This window comes from Capricornis sumatraensis, chromosome 7 (genome assembly GCF_032405125.1).
Source record: "Capricornis sumatraensis isolate serow.1 chromosome 7, serow.2, whole genome shotgun sequence".
Classification (NCBI taxonomy): Eukaryota; Metazoa; Chordata; class Mammalia; order Artiodactyla; family Bovidae; genus Capricornis; species Capricornis sumatraensis.
The window spans coordinates 21,706,039-21,726,977 of NC_091075.1; the positions used below are offsets into that span (position 1 = coordinate 21,706,039).

Sequence of the window (20,939 nt, forward strand, 5' to 3'; positions counted from 1 at the left end):
GCCAACCAAACTAACTTTTGAATCAAAATATGAAATTATAAAATTGTACTTCTCTGTAGCAGTTACCGTCAATGTACTATAACTTTTGAGCTTTCTGTTTAGTGAATTATATGATTGAGGAAGAATGTTTATTTTTCCTTCTAACAAGCGCATATGTTTCACATGTGTATAATCCAAATACTAGTGATTCACATTTATAAAAATTTTTGTAATCCAGAATAAGTTAAGGATGTATGGTAAAAAAAAGGAGAGAAAAACAGTGATAGAGCACTTTGTATAAAAGAGTGTCAGATTGGTGTCCAGGTTAATAGGGTCTACAAATATGGATGTATATAGAATAATATTAGTGAATATTAAATAACAATGAATTGTAAATAAAGTTGTATAAAATTTTATAATTTTATCACTTTAATTTCAAAGATTGGTAATATGGCTATTAAGGAGTCTTAGAGATCTATAAATGGTGTCTATAGGCTAAACCTTATACTTTAAAGACCAGAAAAAAATGCATGCACATTCTTCAATTGTATTTAATAAAAGCAGTCTTATAATCATAAAAATAAAGCCTTTTTTTATTTATTAAAACATACAAGGAAACTTGACAAAGTCTCAAGCTTTTTAATATTCCAAGTTCCAAAATTACATTATACAATTTAAAATAATGTTAATAAAGTTTAACTCTCAGTCTGGTAAGTTGTAAAAGCAGCTTTAATTCATGTAATTTTCCTCTTTTATAGACTGTGTAGATGACACTATAATAGTTTTGGCTGAGGAGCATGGTTGTCTGGACATTATAAAGGTTTGTCATTAATCTGTTATTGAAAATTTATTTTGCATACTTGGGATCCAGTAGCAAGCTATTTTAAAGCAAAGGCTTTCCAAAAAAAGTCAAAACTTCTTAAAGTAGAAAACGATATAAGTAATATAAATTTTTAAGTGGATTCTTTAAAATAATTACATTCTCTCTCTGTTTACCAGGAGCTTCCAGAAACTGTGATAGATCTTTTAAAGAAGTGCCTCACCTTCCACCCTTCCAAGAGGTTGATATCAAGAGTTTGGGATTAAAACTGAGATCTTAACATATAAGTACTTAATTTTTTAATACTAATGGATCAAATAATATTAATATATGTAGTAATGTATGATTGATATTAATATCAGAACTGTTAGTTTTGGCTTTAATGTATGGTCATAAGAGAAGAAAAAAATAATTAAAACATGATCAGAAAGCTGACATATACCAAAATCAGCCAGTAGTTCATTTCCTAACCTCCAGTTTGAAAATTAGCTAAACTATGGAAGGTAGATATGCCTAGATACAGTGATATGAGAAAAATGAGGACAAAAATTTATTGGCAAATAAGTATTATAGAAAAAAACTTACATAGTGAGCTAAGTTAATAATTGCTGATAATGTAAAAGTATTTCTTAGAAATTTTATTATTTTCATTTGATGATGTCACTGTTACCCATTCATTTGTCCCTAAACTCTGTAAGTATGTAATATTTGAAAATAATATATTCTAATTTATCTTTATGAAAACATCTTTATCAAGACATGTTCAAATGAGAGGAATAGTATTAAAAGCATAGTTTTGAATAAATATACCACATGAATTTATCTCAGAGGACCATTATATCTACTACTGTGGGCACACATCCCTTAGAAGAAATGGAATAGCCATCATAGTCAACAAAAGATTCCAAAATGCAGTACTTGGATGCAATCTCAAAAACAACAGAATGATCTCTGTTCATTTCCAAGGCAAACCATTCAATATCAGGGTAATCCAAGTCTATGCCCTGACAGGTAATGCTGAAAAAGCTGAAAAAGAATGGTTCTATGAAGACCTACCATACCTTTTAGAACTAACACCCAAAAAGATGTCCTTTTCATTATAGGGGACTGGAATGCAAAAGTAGGAAGTCAAGAAACACCTGGAGTAACTGGCAAATTTCACCTTGAAGTACAAAATGAAGCAGGGGGCAAAGGCTAATAGAGTTTTGCCAAGAGAACGCACTGGTCATAGCAAACACCCCCTTCCAACAGCACAAGAGAAGACTCTACACGTGGACATCACCAGATGGTCAACACCGAAATCAGACTGATTACATTCTTTGCAGCCAAAGATGGAAAAGCTCTATACAGTCAGCAAAAACAAGACAGGTAGCTAACTGTGGCTCAGATCATGAACTCCTTATTGCCAAATTCAGACTTAAGTTGAAGAAAGTGGGGAAAACCACTATACCATTCAGGTATGACCTAAATCAAATCCCTTATGATTATACAGTGGAAGTGAGAAATAGATTTAAGGGTCTAGATCTGGTAGAGTGCCTGATGAACTATGGATGGAGATTTGTGACATTGTACAGGAGACAGGGAGCAAGACCATCCCCAAGAAAAAGAAATGCAAAAGAGCAAAATGGCTGTCTGGGGAGGCCTTACAAATAACTGTGAGAAGAAGAGAAGGGAAAAGCAAAGGAGAAAAGAAAAGCTATAAGCATCTGAATACAGAGTTCCAAAGAATAGCAAGGAGAGATAAGAAAACCTTCCTCAGCGATCAATGCAAAGAAACAGAGAAAACAATAGAATGGGAAAGACTAGAGATCTCTTCAAGAAAATTAGAGATACCAAGGGAACATTTCATGCAAAGATGGGCTCAATAAAGGACAGAAATGGTATGAACATAACAGAAGCAGAAGATATTATGAAGAGATGGCAAGAATACACAGCAGAACTGTACAAAAAATATCTTCACTATCCAGGGAATCATGATGGTGGGATCATTCACCTAGAGCCAGACATCCTGGAATGTGATGTCAAGTGGGCCTTAGGAAGCATCACTATGAACAAAGCTAGTGGAGGTGATGGAGTTCCAGTTGAGCTATATCAAATCCTGAAAGATGATGCTGTGAAAGTGCTGCACTCAATATGCCAGCAAATTTGGAAAACTCAGCAGTGGCCACAGGACTGGAAAAGGTCAGTTTTCATTCCAATCCCAAAGAAAGGCAATGCCAAAGAATGCTCAAACTCCAACACAATTGTACTCCTCTCACACGCTAGTAAAGTAATGCTCAAAATTCTCCAAACCAGACTTCAGCAATCGTGAACTGTGACCTTCCAGATGCTCAAACTGGTTTTAGAAAAGGCAGAGGAACCAGAGATTAAATTGCCCACATTCGCTGGATCATTGAAAAAGCAAGAGAGTTCCAGAAAAACATCTATTTCTGCTTTATTGACTGTGCCAAAGCCTTTCACTGTGGGAACTGCAACAAACCGCGGAAAATTCTTAAACAGATGGAAATACCAGACCACCTGACTTGCCTCTTGAGAAATTTCTATTCAGGTCAGGATGCAACAGTTAGAACTGGACATGGAACAACAGACTGGTTTCAAATAGGAAAAGGAGTACGTCAAGGGTGTATATTGTCACCCTGTTTATTTAACTTCTATGCAGAGTACATGAGAAATGCTGGACTGGAAGAAGCACAAGCTGGAATCAAGATTGCTGGGAGAAATATCAATAACCTCAGATATGCAGATGACACCACCCTTATGGCAGAAAGCAAAGAAGAACTAAAGAGCTTCTTGTTGAAAGGGAAAGAGGAGAGTGAAAAAGCTGGATTAAAACTCAACATTCAGAAAATGAAGATCATGGCCTCTGGTCCCATCTCATCATGGGAAATAGATGGGGAAACAGTGGAAACAGTGAGAGACTTTATTTTGGGGGGCTCCAAAATCACTGCAGATGGTGACTGCAGCCATGAAATTAAAAGACACTTACTCCTTGGAAAAAAAGTTATGACAAACCTAGACAGCATATTAAAAAGCAGAGACATTAGTTCATCAACAAAGGTCCATCTAGTCAAGGTTATGGTTTTTCCAGTGGTCATGTATGGATGTGAGAGTTGGCCTATAAAGAAAGCTTATCACCAAAGAATTGATGCTTTTGAACTGTGGTGTTGGAGAAGACTCTTCAGAGTTCCTTGGACTGCAAGGAGATCGAACCAGTCCATCCTAAAGGAAATCAGTACTGGGTGTTCTTTGGAAGGACTGATGCTGAAGCTGAAACTCCAATACTTTGGCCACCTGATGCGAAGAACTAACTCATTTGAAAAGACCCTGATGCTGGAAAAGATTGATGGCAGGAGGGGAAGGGGAAAACAGAGGATGAGATGGTTGGATGGTATCACCAACTCAATGGAGATGAGTTTGGGTGAACTTCAGGAGTTGGGAATGGACAAGGAGGCCTGGCATGCTGCGGTTCGTGGGGTCACAAAGAATCGGACACAACTGAGCGACTGAACTGACTGAACTGATACCACATTAAGAGAGTACGAAGAAAATCAGAAGATAGTATTGGTTTATAATTTTATTATTTAATTAAGATATTCAGCGAAGCAAGTTTATGATGGTCAAGCTGAAAGTAAAAAATGGAGATGCTCATATGTAATAATATTTGATAAGTCATAAAATTCAAAAAGCACAAAAGAGGTAAAAAAAGTCAGTATTTACTTGTAATCACTTGATTCTTTTTTAAAGGTGTATATCTAGACTCTAATAAGGAGAGCTTTATTATTTTGTATGTTATGAGGTGTTTATGACTTTTAATTATTTCCTTATAGGTGTGCCATTATTCTAGGAACATTTTAATGACTTTAATTCATGTGCTATATTTTAAATGTGTTTCTTAAGGCCAACCCCAGATGAATTAATGCAGGACAATGTGTTCAGAGAAGTGTTACCCTTATACACTCCCTTTATCAAACCTGCCAGCCTGTTTTCTTCTTCTCTGAGATGTGCTGATTTGACTCTGCCAGAGGATATCAGTCAGTTGTGTAAAGGTAATGATAAAGAATACTAAGAATAAAAGCCATGTTTTTAAAGGAAGTACCCTCATCCTAGTTTCAGTTTTGAATTTGTCAACAGTAAATATTTATACTAGTGAGGCTTTTTGGATACTTACCTGAGAATTAAGAAGTAATTTTGGAAGTGGTTAAAATATAACCTAACATTTTAATCCTTTAAATTTAAATTACTTTGGAGCAAGGACTTCAAGAATCAAAGAAATGAAGTGGTATCAAACAAAAAAATTTTTCTTATTATGTAAACCCGGGTCCTAGTGCTATAATCAGATCTTCTGGTTTCCAATGGAATTTCTGTTATCTCAATATTTATATAGATTTCATAAAATTTATTATAAATTATTTAAAAATCATATTATTGATAAGTCATTATTATTATATTCCATGTTTGTTAGAGAATACCACCTTTTCTCTTTTCATTCCTCTCTGAAAATTACAGCTCTCAAAATGTGTTTTTTAGGGACACCAGTAAATTACGTTTATATAAAAAATTATCATGACATAATCATGGTAGGAAATATTTACTAAACATTCATTTGGTCAAATACTTATTGAGTTTCTACTATGTTCCATACACTGTATCTTCAAGCATCATTTGTGCCAACTGGGGAGGTAAATAGACATTCAGTCACACAGTTACTATTATAAATGAAGATCCAAGACTTTGTTGGCAGTCCAAGTGGTTAACATGCTGCACTTCCTATGTAGGGGGGATGGGTTCAATCCCTGGTTGGAGAACTAAGGTCCCACATGCTGTGTGGAGTAGCCAAACAAAAAACTGAAGGTCAATATGAACATAGTACAATAGAAGTGAAGCCTCTGTGAGACATCAAGACTTTTAAAATAGGCAAAAATTGTCTCAAGACAAAGGATGGGACAGGGTGTGCTGGTTGCATACTCAAGTGCTTTTTTTTTTTGCCCTCATTTCTTTCCTGCAGGGCTTGATATATCTAATGTATATGTGTGTGTATGTGCGTGTGTGTGTGTATATCTTCCATATATATATATATACCTATGTATATATATATCTCTGATATAGAGGATAAAAATCACACTTTTTTCTCAAAGAAGCTGGATGCACAACCAGTATACATATCTGCATTTAATCCTCTATGCATTTTGTAGTATGAATATTGTAAAGGGAATCTTACTGTGTTCTTCAGCTTTTACTTTTTAAAAATGTCAGCTATTATTGCTTGTTGCCTTTTAATAAAAACAGAAAGTGTGATAGCTATTTTTTTTAATTTTCCATTAATAGATATAAACAATGATTACCTGGCAGAAAGATCTATTGAAGAAGTGTATTACCTTTGGTGTTTAGCTGGAGGTGACTTGGAAAAAGAGCTTGTGAACAAGGAAATCATTCGATCCAAACCACCTATCTGCACACTCCCCAAGTAAGGAAAGAAAACATCTCTTGTAAATGAAAGAAATCTAGTAAAAACTTTTTTTTAATCTGATAGTTTTTTCTTTGGGCAGGTAGACATTTTTTAATTGGTGGAAAATTGCTTTACAATTTAGTGTTGCTGTCTGCTGAACAACAACACAAATCAGTCATAATTTTATATATATATATATCCCTTTCCTCCTGATCCTCCCTACCTTCCTCCAGTCTCACCCATCTAGGTCATCACTGAGCACCAGGCTAGGTTCCCTGTGTTATTTAGCAACTTCCCACTGTTTTAGAGATGGTAATATATATATGACAATGCTGCTTTTTTCAGTTCATCCCACCCTCATTGTCCCCCTTAATGGACTTGAGTTAAAGTAAACTCCAAGAGTTGGTGATGGACAGGGAGGCCTGGCATGCCTCAGCCCATGGTGTTGCAAAGAGTCAGACACAACTGAGCAACTGAACTGAACTGACCTCATCTTCCCCTGTGTCCACAAGTCTGTTGTCTACTAGGTTCATTTATTACCATATTTTTTTAGATTCCATATATATGCATTAATATACAATACTTGTTTTTCTTTTTCTGACATTTCACTCTGTGTAAGAGGCTCTAGGTTCATCCACTTCACTACAACTGACTCAAATTTGTTCCTTTCTATGGCTAAGTAATATCCCACTGTATAAATGTGCAACTTCTTTATCCATTCATCTGTTGATGGACATCTAGGTTGCTTCCTTCCAGGCTATTGTAAATATTGCTGTAATGAACATGTGTCTTTTAGAATTCTGGTTTTCTCTGGATATATGCCCATGAGTGAGATTGCTGGGTCATATGGTAGATTTATTCCTGTTTTTTTAAGGAATCTCCATACTATTTTCCATAATGGCTGTATCAGTTTTCATTCCCACCAGCAGTGCAAGAGGTTGACCTTTTCTCCATGTGCTCTCCAGCATTTATTGTTTGTAGATTTTTTGTTGATAGCCATTCTGACTGGTGTGAAGTGATACATTATTATGGTTTTGATCTACATTTCTCTAATAAACGAGTGTGAGCAGCTTTTCATGTGTTTATTGGCCATCTGCGTGTCTTCTTTGGAGAAATGTCTGGTAGGAGTTTCTAATCACAGAGTTCTTATCAGTGCTTTTGTTATTTTTTAAACTACCATTTTTAATAAATTATTTGTTTTATGATCTATTTGAAGTAAAGGTATTATTATGGAACATCTCACAATAGTTGGTGATCAATAAAACAAATTGTACAAATAGAACAGTAATATTTAAGAGAGTTAATATACTAGGCTAGTATGCCCATTATGAGGAACTTCTTTTTTTTTTTTTTACTTCTAAAGATATTTTAAAATGTACTCAGTGACCTCATTGCTTATCCTAGAGATCATCATGGTACTAAAGCACTGTTGAAAAACTCCAGAGTTGTATAAGGTCTTAGACACCATCTTGTAAATTACTCAGAAGTTAAATGGCAATACAATGCTAAGAGCCAAAACTGTTAATTGTTCTGTTGCTTGTCATGTTCGTTCATAAAAATGAGAACCTACATCTCTTTCCGTTAGTGCTTTGAAGTTTTAATTTTAGGTTTTAGGACTAGATTTGATCTTTGTAGGTAACTATAAAAACCATCTGCTGATCATTTTTTTCTTCATATGTACAGCACTAATTCTGTACCTTTCCCCCCTCTTAAACTGATTCTTAAGTATTAACTTCAGTTGTACTGTTCACATGATGAATTAAGTAGAAAAATCAGAAATAAGATGATGGCAGTTCTAAGAGTAAATGGTTTGAAGGATATAAAAATTAATTCTCTAAAATTCTAAATATGTTTATTACTCAGTATTCTTTCTCCTGAGAAGTTATCATCATTAGCGTTTTATTTTCTTCATCCTTTTATCATTTTTTACCCATATGAATTTCCTCAGGAACATATTACATACTGTCAGTGTAATTTTATCATTGCCCCTGCATGAACAGTGTAAATCATATTCTAGTATCCCTAAAATGCTTTACATTTATATGCTGTATTTATAGGGGCCTCCCAGGTGGCTCAGTGGTAGAGAATCTGCATGCAGACTTGGGTTCGATCTCGGGAAGAACCCCTGAAGGAGGAAGTGGCAGTCCACTCCAGTATTCTTCCCTGTACACATGGACAGAGTTGCCTAGCAGGCTGCAGTCCATGGGGTTGCAAAGAGTCAGACACAACTGAGTCAGTGAGCATGCATGCACTGCAAACTCAACATATATTTAAAGATGAAGATTTTTTGGAGAAATTTCAGCCACCAATTACAGATTTTATTCAGTCTAAAATTTCTTTTAATGAAGAGATTTATGATTTAGAGTAAATTTTATTTTCTAGAAGAAACAGTAAATTGGATTTCTATGCTCATTAAAATAACATTTTTTAAATCTCTTTTTAGTTTTCTCTTTGAAGATGGTGAAAGCTTTGGACAAGGTCGAGATAGAAGTTCACTATTAGATGACACCACTGTGACACTGTCATTATGCCAGCTAAGAAATGTAAGAATGGTGTTTTGGCAAATTTGCTTCAGACCTTTTTCCTTCTTTCCTCCCTCCCTCCCTTGTTCCTTCCCTCCCTCCCTTAGTGGCTTCTTTTTTTTTAAATAAAACCTTACTGATACAGATGAAGCCTTAGATTCCTTCCTAGTACCATAAAATACGTGAGCATTTCTTTAACATACGTCCCCAGGAGTGGCATTGTTGGAAAATCGACCTGCCATCAGTCTAGTATCTATTGTTATATTTTCTGTTCACAGAAATCATCTTATCACTTTATCTCTTTACCCTCATTGGATAAGGGTTCTCATTTCTCCATATATGTGAGAACATATGGTCTCATCCAGTACTCTTGCCTGGAAAATCCCATGGACGGAGGAGCCTGGTAGGCTGCAGTCCATGGGGTCACTGAGGGTCGGACACAACTGAGCGACTTCACTTTCACTTTTCACTTTCATGCATTGAAGGAAATGGCAACCCACTCCAGTGTTCTTGCCTGGAGAATCCCAGGGACGGGAGTCTGTGGGAGGCCATCTATGGGGTCGCACAGAGTCGGACATGACTGAAGTGACTTAGCAGTAGTAGCAGTATGGTCTTATCAAATTCTTAAAAAATTATTATTCTAAAAGGTGCAAAATGGTATTTTGCTGTAATACTAATTTTCAATTTCCCGATTATTGTACAGTTATGAGCCCTTTTATATTTTTTGTGATTTGCTTACCTCTTTAGTATATTACTAGTTTTTATCTCTTGCCAGTTTTTTTGAATGATTTTTTTTATTGATTTGAGGATTTTAAAATGTATTTATTTACATAGTCTTTGTTGGCTATACAGACATACCTCAATTATCTCACTTAGCTTTATGATGTTTCTTGCTCTAAAGTTAGTTTTGTTTGAAATTAATGTAGCTACCCTAGTTTTCTTTTAATTAGTGTTATTCATGGTATATCTTTATTCCTTTACTTCTAATGTATCTATGTCTTTATATTTAAAAAGTGTTTCTTTTAGATAATATAGAGTGTGTCTTTCTTACTACTTTTGAAGGAAAATTTTCTTGGGTACAAAATTCTAGTTTGATTTTTTTTTTCTTTTCTACTTTAAACATTTCACCCCACTCTCTTGCTTGCATGGTTTCTGAAGAGCTGTCTGATGTAATTATCCTTTTCCTCTATAGGTAAGGTTCCTTTCACTTCTGTTTTAGTTTCTGTCAAGGGTTTCTATTTGTTATTTGAGTTTTTGCAGTTTAAATATGATATACCTAGGTGTAGATTTTAAAAAAATTTTTCCTGCTTAATGGTCTCTGAGCTTCTTAGAATTTTTCATTTGGTGTACGTCTGATTTTAAAATTTCTGTCATTACTTCAAATATCTCTTCCATTTCCTTCTCTCTCCTCTTGGGTATTCCTATCACACATAGGTTACATCCTTTGATTATTCCTTAGTATTTTCATCTTTCTGCTTATATTACCTACCTTTTCTTGCATGTGGTTCATTTTTTCCCTTATAACCTTTAGCATCTTAATCAGTTATTTTAAATTCCTGGTCTGATAATTCCAAAATCCCTGCCATATGTGAATCTGGTTCTGAAGAGTACTTTGTCTCTGCAGAATGTCCTTTTATACTTTAGCATGCCTTACAATTGTGGGGGTGGGGAGAGTGCAACATGATATATTGGTGAAAAAAACTGTAATAAAGAGCTCTTCAGTGAAAGATTTCATGTTAATCTAGCTGTTTACTATTTGTATAGCTTTTTTATCAGAGTAAAATCCTCAAATGTCAATGTTCTTATCTTCCTTACTGTCTTTAGATTTCTCTGTAGACATAGAATCTGAGGCTTGCAGTTTTTTCAGCTGGAATCTCCTGTATCATACAGAAACTTTGTTGTTGCTCAGTCACTTAGTGTCCAACTCTTTGCAACCCCAGGGATTGCAGCTTGCCAGGCTTCCCTGCCCTTCACAGAAACTCTACATATGGAAATAAGATAGGGGAGGGAAAGTAGATTGAAGGGGTAATCCTATCATTAGGTCTCAGTGTTTCAGTGAGCCTGTGTCTCTGGGCTGTGGAATTCTCAGCTTCCTTCCCTGTTACTTCAGGTGAGACAGGAAGGCTAGAGAGAGCAGTAATTGGGTATTTCTCTTCCCCACACCAAAGACTAGAAGGACCTAGAATTTTGTATTTCCCTTACTACAGATCATTTAGGCTCTGGTAAAACAGTTTCCCTGAAGAGCAGGCCTTTGCTTAAGACAACAGGACACTCTAGGAGTTCAGAATGGTTATTTTGCCCCTTCTCGTGCAAGAGACAGGAGGGGATTTTTCTTAGACCTTCACCCTGAGAACATGTTGGGACTTATGGGGATAAAACTCAAGAAGTGTGCCGTTTCCCTTAGGTCTGGGCCTCCACAAGTTTTTATCTCTCAAATTGCTAAATCTGCAGCAGTCAGTTACCCTTCAAGTGTTTTACCAGGCTCCAGCAGTGGCTTCTTTTCCAGCTTAGTTGTGATTCTTTATATTTGTCATCACTCCAGTTTTCTGGGTAACATTTTGCCCTGATTCTGATAGATCTAAAAAGGATTGTTATTTTCAGTTTTTTCAGCTTTTTTCTTGTTGATAGGGCAGAAAGGATAACTTCCACACTGATGGAGTATTGGTCTGAAAACCAAAATTTCTAGCCTTTTTATTTTTAATGATCTATGTGCATCCTCAGTCGTGTCCAACTCTGAAGATAAAATAGGTAATTTCCCTTGTCTGTCTCTAGGCTAGCAGTTCAGCACCCTCTCCCCAGGCACGCACGCACACATACACCCGGATTTCTTTCTTTAGCTGGATGCAGCAGGGTCTCCCTCTGGTTTGACTGCCTGTTAATTAAGTGCCTGAGGTTTTGTCCTGTTGTCCTCTAAAACCCTAGTCCACAGTTCTCAGTATCCTTTAGTACCAGCTAAGCTCCTTTCTCTCTAGATACAGCTTTGTGTCTTCTGTCACTGTATTTTCATTACTCTTATAGGCTTTTCCTCTCATTTAATATTTTAAATGTTATGCAATAGAAGGATATTAGAATCTCTTACCTGCTTAAATGCCAGCAACAGAAAATTAAAATACATGATTATTACACTTGATATTCTAAACATACCATCCCTTTGAGTAAAAGACTGTGTACAGTGGATAAAATAAGTAGCAATACAACATGGTAAAAAATAAAATATATCCAAAATATATGTTTCAACTACTTTTAAATAACTCTTAATTTGTTTCTTTAATTTAAATATGATACAAATGATATGAATACAAGTTAAATGAATGTAGACTTTAGTTTGATTTCCCCAATTCCCTTACAATTCCACTTTTGAAATTTAAAATACTTTTTTCTATAATTATTAAGAAAAAATTTTAATGTTAATTTTTAAAATAATATGGAAATGAATAATAATTTTACCTTATACTTTTCTGTGTAAAAATTTTTGCCTTTTATAAACCCTTAATATGCTAAATTTTTAGCTAGAAAAAAGCAGAAAAGATATTAACTATGTTTATGACTTTCAGAACAGTAAAACTTAAACTTAAAAAATGTAAGTTAATAATACAGTAAAATTTGTGAAAATTTTAGTTTTCAACTAGAATTTTAATCCATGAAAGAAATATCTAAAGTCTTAAAAGCAAAATGGGAAGTGCATGTTTAATTTTAAAGAAAAGCCAGGCATAAAGTCCTTGTTTATCAGATTCTTAGTGCTGGGTTTTTTTTGGCTTTTAAAAATTCTGGGAACAACTTCCATCGATGAGTGCATAGGTGCTAATCAACAGAAGATCGATGCTGGGTCTACACAGAGCTCCGTCTTCTATGTTAGTCCCCAGAGAAGCAGATACTCTGCCTTCCAGTTGGAAGTTGAACTGAGCAGCAGACAGGATGGTATTAACTTTAATCACCCTGCTTCCAGTGTATCTAAGATTTGACTTTACCCTGACAGCCTTCTTCTGTTTTTAAAGAATATCTGTAATTCTGGAGAAGGCAGTGGCACCCCACTCCAGTGCTCTTGCCTGGAAAATCCCATGGATGGAGGAGCCTGGAAGGCTGCAGTCCATGGGGTCGCTGAGGGTTGGACACAACTGAGCGAATTCACTTTCACTTTTCACTTGCATTGGAGAAGGAAATGGCAACCCACTCCAGTGTTCTTGCCTGGAGAATCCCAGGGACGGAGGAGCCTGGTGGGCTGCCGTCTATGGGGTCACACAGAGTTGGACACGACTGAAGTGACTTAGCATAATTCTGGCAATATTATTATTTGGAGTAACATTTGTTATAATGACTTTGTGAAAAAAATAAAATAATTGATTTTTGTTAGTTGATTTATCAGCTCTTTGAATCATTTATATTCAAAGTATGATGTGAGAAATTCTTTTGAATCCTTTTTATTATCCTCTTACTTTTGTCTTACTTTTTTATTAATGTCAAAACAAAAATCTGACTTTAAGGAATATATATTCAAAAGTACCTTTTAAAATAATCTTCATATAATTTTAAAACAGTTATCTATTTGTTAAAATTTATACTAATTTTAGTATTTCTGAATACTTTATTTAGTATTTATGTTTGGAAAACTTTTATAATAGGTATCTAATCTTTACAAAAGGTACCTAGAGGTAAAAAATATCAAAAAAACAAAAAGCAAATCTTCACAGATAAATTTAATCACTAGAGGCATGACATATTTTCATATTTATGTTAGGAATGAATTTTAGACTATTTTATACTTTTCTTGTTACCTTTATAAATTCATAATTTTATGTTATTTTTTCTTTTAAATATGGATCAGCATTTCTGGCACAGATCCTAAATATCAAATATTTTCTTTCTCAATTCACAGAGATTAAAAGATGTTGGTGGAGAAGCATTTTACCCACTACTTGAAGATGAGTGAGTATATCGTCTCCTTTTACATTTATTTTTCCTATCTGTTTATGTTATTCTGGTAAGAAGCTTGTACATTTTCTTTGGAAAGTTTTTCCTAAAAAGAACACAAAAATATGGTATTTTAATTTTTAAAATGTTTGTACTTTTTGTCAATTTTTCTGCTTTTGTTTCTCTTTTACAGTCAGTCTAATTTACCTCATTCAAACAGCAATAATGAGCTATCTGCGGCTGCCACTCTCCCTTTAATCATCCGAGAGAGGGACACAGAGTATCAACTAAACAGAATCATTCTCTTTGACAGGCTGCTAAAGGTAGAGATTCTAAAGTGTAAAGTGTTATAAGTGCCGCTATATAGTCCTTATCTTTTATTCATTCATAATTCTTAGGGAATCTTGATGTCATGAGAAGACTAATTCTTATAGCTTATATTTTCTGATTAATTTTAAGTGATACCTGTTCATAGTATATAAAATTAAAAAGTAAATAAGCTGCAGGAATCTATGCACAACATATTAGATATTAGTATCCTTACTATTTAAAGAACACCTAAAAACCAAAAGAAAAAGGCACTATTATCTAAACAGGGAAATAGATAAAGAACACAATAGAAATACAACTCCTTTCTATTAATAGAAATGTAAAAAAGTAAAATAGCCTTTTCTTACATACCAAATTAGCAGAGTAATTAAGATATATTAAGATTGGAACTCTCATTCTTTTGGAATAAGTGTAAGTTGATAGAAACATTTTGTAAAACAATTGACGGTACATATCAAGAGCATTTACAGCATCCATACCCATTATCCTAATATTTCTCTTCTAGAAACTTCTCATGGCATACAAATTTACTGATAGGCAAATTTATATGCAAAGATATAGGAGAAACTGTAATAATAACATATTTATTTAATACTTTCTGTATCATCAGCTATTTTAGAAAGAGCCTTACTTATATTACTTTACCTGTATGAAACTGATATTATTCTCAGAATGAGTCTTTTTCTTAATACTCGCAGAGCACAAGATAGAGAGGGATGACTAAAAGCAGTAGAATCAACTCCTCTCATTGATTGTGTAATACGAGATTTACAGAAGATAGAGAACTATTTCACTGTTAACTTTTATGTATTAATAACACCAAAGTAATTTCAGGTACTTAGAAACATTATAATTCACCTTCAACTTTTTCACTGGTATATTGAGAACTGGCTAAAGAGATGGCACTGGTAATTTGAGGTATTTTTCATATCTTTTTTTTTTTTAATCTGTAGGCTTATCCATTTAAAAAAAATCAAATCTGGAAAGAAGCAAGAGTCGACATTCCTCCTCTTATGAGAGGTTTAACCTGGGCTGCTCTTCTGGGAGTTGAGGTAAAAGAGAAAAGAGAAGGTTGGAAGCTGATTAATAGTACTAGGAAAAAAGAATGACAGTGCCTTCTGAATGTGTACTTTTTAAGTTTTTCGAAAATTATGTAGTAAAATATGAGCATTAAGAATCTTTGGCAACTTTAAGTGAAAAGAATAGAGGAATAGACTAGATAGAGTAGAAAAATATAATTGAAAGGTTTTTTATCTTAATACTGTATTTAATGAACTCAAATTATCTTGATTATTAATTTTAAAATCAGAATATTTCAAGAATATGTATGCATCATTTTATAAGTCTATAGTCCTGCATATAAAGTATGTTCCTCTAGGAATAAGTTTGCCTATTTATAAGTAGTTCTGTCTAAGTTTGGAGAAGTCTTCCACTCTGATTTGAACCTTGTCAGAAATCATTAACAAAATTTAGTGCCTTTGACACATCTGTCTTGTCAGAAGCGTACTGCTAAGAGAAATAGAAACTTTATCTTGTACAATACCCTATCTGTGGCAGTGAGGAAAGGAAAGGTGTCACAAAATTATTAGGGTGACTTGCAGTGCTAATAGAGAACAGCAGTCATAATAATGAGCCAAATACTACCAGATTGTTCCCTTTTCTGTCAATTTCCTTGACATCTTACCTTCATCTGTTCCATTATAGATATCTTATGGATGTCCATCATCTATTTTTTGCCTGTGAATTTTCTCAAATATTTTTAATCCTTTTCACTCTCTATTGAAAGATTTCCTTTCTTCATATTTTTATTCCTTTGGTGAGAATCTCTGAACATTTTTGAGTTTGGTTGCTTCTTTTATAAGAATGTCTAATGTTCTATACCATACATCAGTAGTTAGAATTGTAATACTTTAAGCATATAAAATAACTTTAAGCATATAATGTAACTTTAAGCATATAATATTCAAAAGGACTCCAGGGTCTAAATCTTTCATTAAATAGATGTGCCAGAGAAGTTGATGCAGCACATAAAATCAAAATTTGAACCCCAAATTCCTGGCTCTTTCTCTACCATTAAGGTACCAGACCAATAAGAATTGTTCCGTGCTATAGAACATGACCAAAATTTTAAGTGGTTTATTCAATTGTTCTTTCTATAATGGTATAACTGAAAAATGTAAATGATTCCTCTAGTCTCTTAATGATCTTATAACTACATGATATTCCACTCTGATTCATCCCAAAGTTCTGCTTCCTTGTGCTGAACTACCATTCCTGAAAACAGTTTCATTTTTATTTTTGCTTTCATTACCAACTTTTAACAGGAATATTTCTTGTGGGATGAACCCCACCACCCTTCCCCTGAATTAAAAAAAATTTTCTCCTTGAAGTTTGCTATGCATGAGATACAGTGAATAAAGAACAGGAAAGCTGCATTTTGTGTCATTGTGGAGGCTGGGAGATTGGCTCAGCATATTCATTAGCCATATGACTCATTCAACATGTATGTCTTACAGTATGTATGATTCAAACATCTGCCTCAGCAAAATGGTAAATTGTTTCAGACTTTTATCACAAACTGTCAAAATGTAGAAAAGTTTTCTAAGGTTATACTTTGAGCTTGAGTGTGCCTGTCTATAATTGAGTGTGCTTTCAAAGACAGATGTTTTTAAGTAGATTTTGCCTAAATTTATAATTTATTAAGGGTATAAAGAAGTAATTTATCTTCTTTTTTTTTTTTGCAGGGGGCTATTCATGCCAAGTATGATGCAATTGATAAAGACACTCCAATTCCTACAGATAGACAGGTATGATATAGATTATCTTAAACAACCTAGATAAGTTTGCCAAATCTTTCAGTTTTAGAGAGGCATGAGGAATTTTCTTCCTTTCATCCCGAATACTCAGCAGCCATTTTATGCATATGATATTAGAGAAGCATGAGTCTTACCTCTGTCCATAGTTCATCAGGCACTCTGTCTATCAGATCTAGTCCCTTAAATCTATTTCTCACTTCCACTGTATAATCATAAGAGATTTGATTTAGGTCATACCTGAATGGTCTAGTGGTTTTCCCTACTTTCTTGAAGTCTGAATTTAGCAATAAGGAGATGTTCAAGCTGGTTTTAGAAAAGGCAGAGGAACCAGAGATCAAATTGCCAACATCTGCTGGATCATCAAAAAAGCAAGAGAGTTCCAGAAAAACGTCTATTTCTGTCTTATTGACTATGCCAAAGCCTTTGACTGTGTGGATCATAATAAACTGTGGAAAATTCTGAAAGAGATGGGAAGACCAGATCACCTGACCTGCCTCTTGAGAAACCTATATGCAGGTCAGGAAGCAACAGTTAGAACTGGACATGGAACAACAGACTGGCTCCAAATAGGAAAAGGAATACGTCAAGGCTGTATATTGTCACCCTGCTTATTTAACTTAACTTATATGAAGAGTACATCATGAGAAACACTGGGCTGGAAGAAGCACAAGCTGGAGTCAAGATTGCCGGGAGAAATATCAAAAACCTCAGATATGCAGATGACACCACCCTTATGGCAGAAAGTGAAGAGGAACTAAAAAGCCTCTTAATGAAAGTGAAAGTGGAGAGTGAAAAAGTTGGCTTAAAGCTCAACATTCAGAAAACGAAGATCATGGCATCTGGTCCCATCACTTCATGGGAAATAGATGGGGAAACAATGGAAACAGTGTCAGAGTTTATTTTGGGGGGCTCCAAAATCACTGCAGATGATGACTGCAGCCATGAAATTAAGGGACACTTACTCCTTGGAAGAAAAGTTATGATCAACCTAGATAGCATATTCAAAAGCAGAGACATTACTTTGCCAACAAAGGTCTGTCTAGTCAAGGCTATGGTCTTTCCAGTGGTCATGTATGGATGTGAGAGTTAGACTGTGAAGAAGGCTAAGCGCCAAAGAATTGATGCTTTTGAACTGTGGTGTTGGAGAAAACTCTTGAGAGTCCCTTAGACTGTAAGGAAATCCAACCAGTCCATTCTAAAGGAGATCAGTCCTGGGTGTTTATTGGAGGGACTGATGCTAAAGCTGAAGCTCCAATACTTTGGCCACCTCATGCGAAGGGTTGACTCATTGGAAAAGACCATGATACTGGGAGAGATTGGGGACAGGAGGAGAAGGGGACAACAGAGGAGGAGATGGCTGGATGGCATCACCGACTCGATGGACGTGAGTTTTAGTGAACTCTGGGAGACGGTGATGGACAGGGAGGCCTGGCGTGCTGCAATTCATGGGGTCGCAAAGAGTTGGACATGACTGATCGACTGAACTGAACTGAACTAAAGTCTTACCTCTCTCAGATATAGTCTAAAAACTCATTAGTGAGTCAGAACTTTTTCTTTAAAGCGTTTAAGCCAAGTAACTTTTCCTAGGATGTACCTTTTTTTTCTGAAGAATTTGTGCTTTATTTAGACCAGATTGTAAAGTAAGATTTTTTGAAAACTAAATTAGTACATCCTTTTTCAAAAGAAATGACCTGCTTTTCTTATTTAAGTATACTTAAAACTTTTTAGTGTTCCTGGAGCATTAGTATAAAGTTCAAACACTTCAAAACACCAGTATTATGTAGGCGGCCTATTCTTGAATTCATAATACAATTTCTCCTCTTCCTTCTCTTGGGATTTATTGGTGATCTGTCTATTATAGTTCTACCGTATTGTTTTGCTGTTTTACAGATTGAAGTGGATATTCCTCGTTGTCATCAGTATGATGAGCTGTTATCCTCACCAGAAGGTCATGCAAAATTTCGGCGTGTCTTAAAAGCCTGGGTCGTGTCCCATCCTGATCTTGTGTATTGGCAAGGTAACTTTTTCCCCCAATTACTAAGACTTTTTGAAGTGTTAGGAACATGTTGCATGACTGATAATTTTTAAAATTAAAACAAACTATCAAATTATCTTCGGCTTTAAGAAAAGTCAATACTAAGCTATGCTCCATTTTTTGAGATGTTTATATGAGAACTTTTTTTTTTTAATTTGTCTAAATGTCTAGTGAATATCATTTAAATGCATGACATTTAATGGGACAACTTGTCATCAGGTTGATTAGCAAAGTATAAAGAATATTTCATACTAGTGTAGTCTTTGTGAATACATTTTTAATCCTTGATGCAAATAATAAAATAATTTTGTACTGTAAATAATTTGGGGATGGTTTATATTCTTGACATTTAATGATTTACAGCTTTTGCTTAACAGATTAGGATATTATTAGGTTCTTAGGAATTGGGGAATATATATCACCCTGAAGTTCTCATTTTTTCTCTTTTTAAAAAATATCTATAATGCTCCATCTCCTTGATTTTTACCTTTTCTCATTACTCTTTTAGCTGTCATTGATAAATTCATGAGTGAGAAATCCATTCCACCTAGTGTTATTTTTTAATTTGTTGTTAGGAATAGTAATCTTTATATTTCAATTCTATGTCTATTTCTGGCCAAACTTGAAAATAAAGCTATTGTTTTTTTCTAGCTCTATTCACTTTAGCATTCCATGTCTCCCTAACAGTTATAGATAAATTTATATACATTCTTTTAGCATGACAATGTGTGAATAGCATTATTATCAATAAAAGAAATATCATGTATATATTTTACTCCACAGTTTTTTAATGAATTTTTTTTCATCTAATAAACATGTAAGAAGAGAAACATGTAAGAAAAATTTTCATCTCCTTGACAAGGAAACCTCTTTGGAGTTAAGTGATTACCAAGATCACACAGACAGGGACTGTATTCAACCCTTCTATCATTTGTACATTTTTTCTGTTACTATGTTTCTCTCTTCAATGTATATAACCTTAATAATAATGGTTGATTTATATTGGATATTTACTATATGCTAGTTACCATCAGTTACTCCTCACAATAATCCATAACATATTTCTGAATGGATCATATGTATAATACTAAATCTATATGAAAGTAATGCAGAGATCTGAATAAGGTATGTATCTACAATTCTGCTGGATTATGTTTGTTTTAATTTTTTCCCCAATCTCTCTCCATCAGGTCTTGACTCACTTTGTGCTCCATTTCTATATTTAAATTTCAATAATGAAGGTAAGCCTATTTATCATTTAAATAATTATTGTGTTTATTGTTCTAAAATACTTTATTCAAACATGAAAGCTTGCTCTCTTCCTAGTAGAGCCTGTAAATTTCTGTGAAATAATCTGTTGTGACTCATTTTAGAGGATGTGAAGGATTAATTTATTTCTGGAGGTTTTTAGCTGTAGCAAGAGATTTAGAGCAGAGAAGGCAATGGCAACCCACTCCAGTACTCTTGCCTGGAAAAATCCCATGGACGGAGGAGCCTGGTAGGCTGCGGTCCATGGGGTCACAAAGAGCCCAACAAGACTGAGCAACTTCACTTTCACTTTTCACTTTCATGCATTAGAGAAGGAAATGGCAACCCACTCCAGTGTTCTTGCCTGGAGAATCCCAGGGACGGGGGAGCCTGGTGGGCTGCCGTCTATGGGGTCGCACAGAGTCGGACACGACTGAAGCTGCTTAGCAGGAGCAGCAGCAGCAGCAGAGATTTAGAGAGAACCTGATGGATTATTCTAAATCCATTCATCTACTTTGGTGACCATTTTTATGAAACTTTGGAGGAAATTCTTTCCTCCAAAGAAGACATTTTTAGAGATTACTTTTCATTTATATATACTCTGTAAATGATTTGTAAGGAAAACAGTATTGGTCTTGCATCCTCCAGAGTCTTTTATTTCAATTACTACTTTCTTGTTTTTAAACCACTACTTCCTTAATGAAGACTTTTCTTACCCTCTTGCGATTTGTAGTTCCAGAAATTTGTCTTCTGTATGTTTCATATCACAGATACTTATATACTAATATAAATATATAGTGAAGGACAGGGAAGCCTGGCATGCTTCATTCCATGG

General features: G+C 34.7%; 1 protein-coding gene across 3 annotated transcripts in view; it reads left to right on the forward strand.

The window, feature by feature from the left end:
- TBCK (TBC1 domain containing kinase) overlaps positions 1 to 20,939 on the forward strand; it is a 202,038-nt gene that overhangs the window by 57,586 nt on the left and 123,513 nt on the right. For all 3 annotated transcript variants that reach the window (XM_068975131.1, XM_068975132.1, XM_068975133.1), the window contains 11 exons: positions 738 to 799; positions 979 to 1,040; positions 4,697 to 4,845; positions 6,125 to 6,263; positions 8,689 to 8,788; positions 13,641 to 13,690; positions 13,869 to 13,998; positions 14,959 to 15,057; positions 16,750 to 16,812; positions 18,712 to 18,838; positions 20,047 to 20,097. In XM_068975131.1, coding sequence (XP_068831232.1) covers positions 738 to 799; positions 979 to 1,040; positions 4,697 to 4,845; positions 6,125 to 6,263; positions 8,689 to 8,788; positions 13,641 to 13,690; positions 13,869 to 13,998; positions 14,959 to 15,057; positions 16,750 to 16,812; positions 18,712 to 18,838; positions 20,047 to 20,097 — 1,032 coding nt within the window. The remainder of the gene's footprint in view (positions 1 to 737; positions 800 to 978; positions 1,041 to 4,696; positions 4,846 to 6,124; positions 6,264 to 8,688; positions 8,789 to 13,640; positions 13,691 to 13,868; positions 13,999 to 14,958; positions 15,058 to 16,749; positions 16,813 to 18,711; positions 18,839 to 20,046; positions 20,098 to 20,939) is intronic.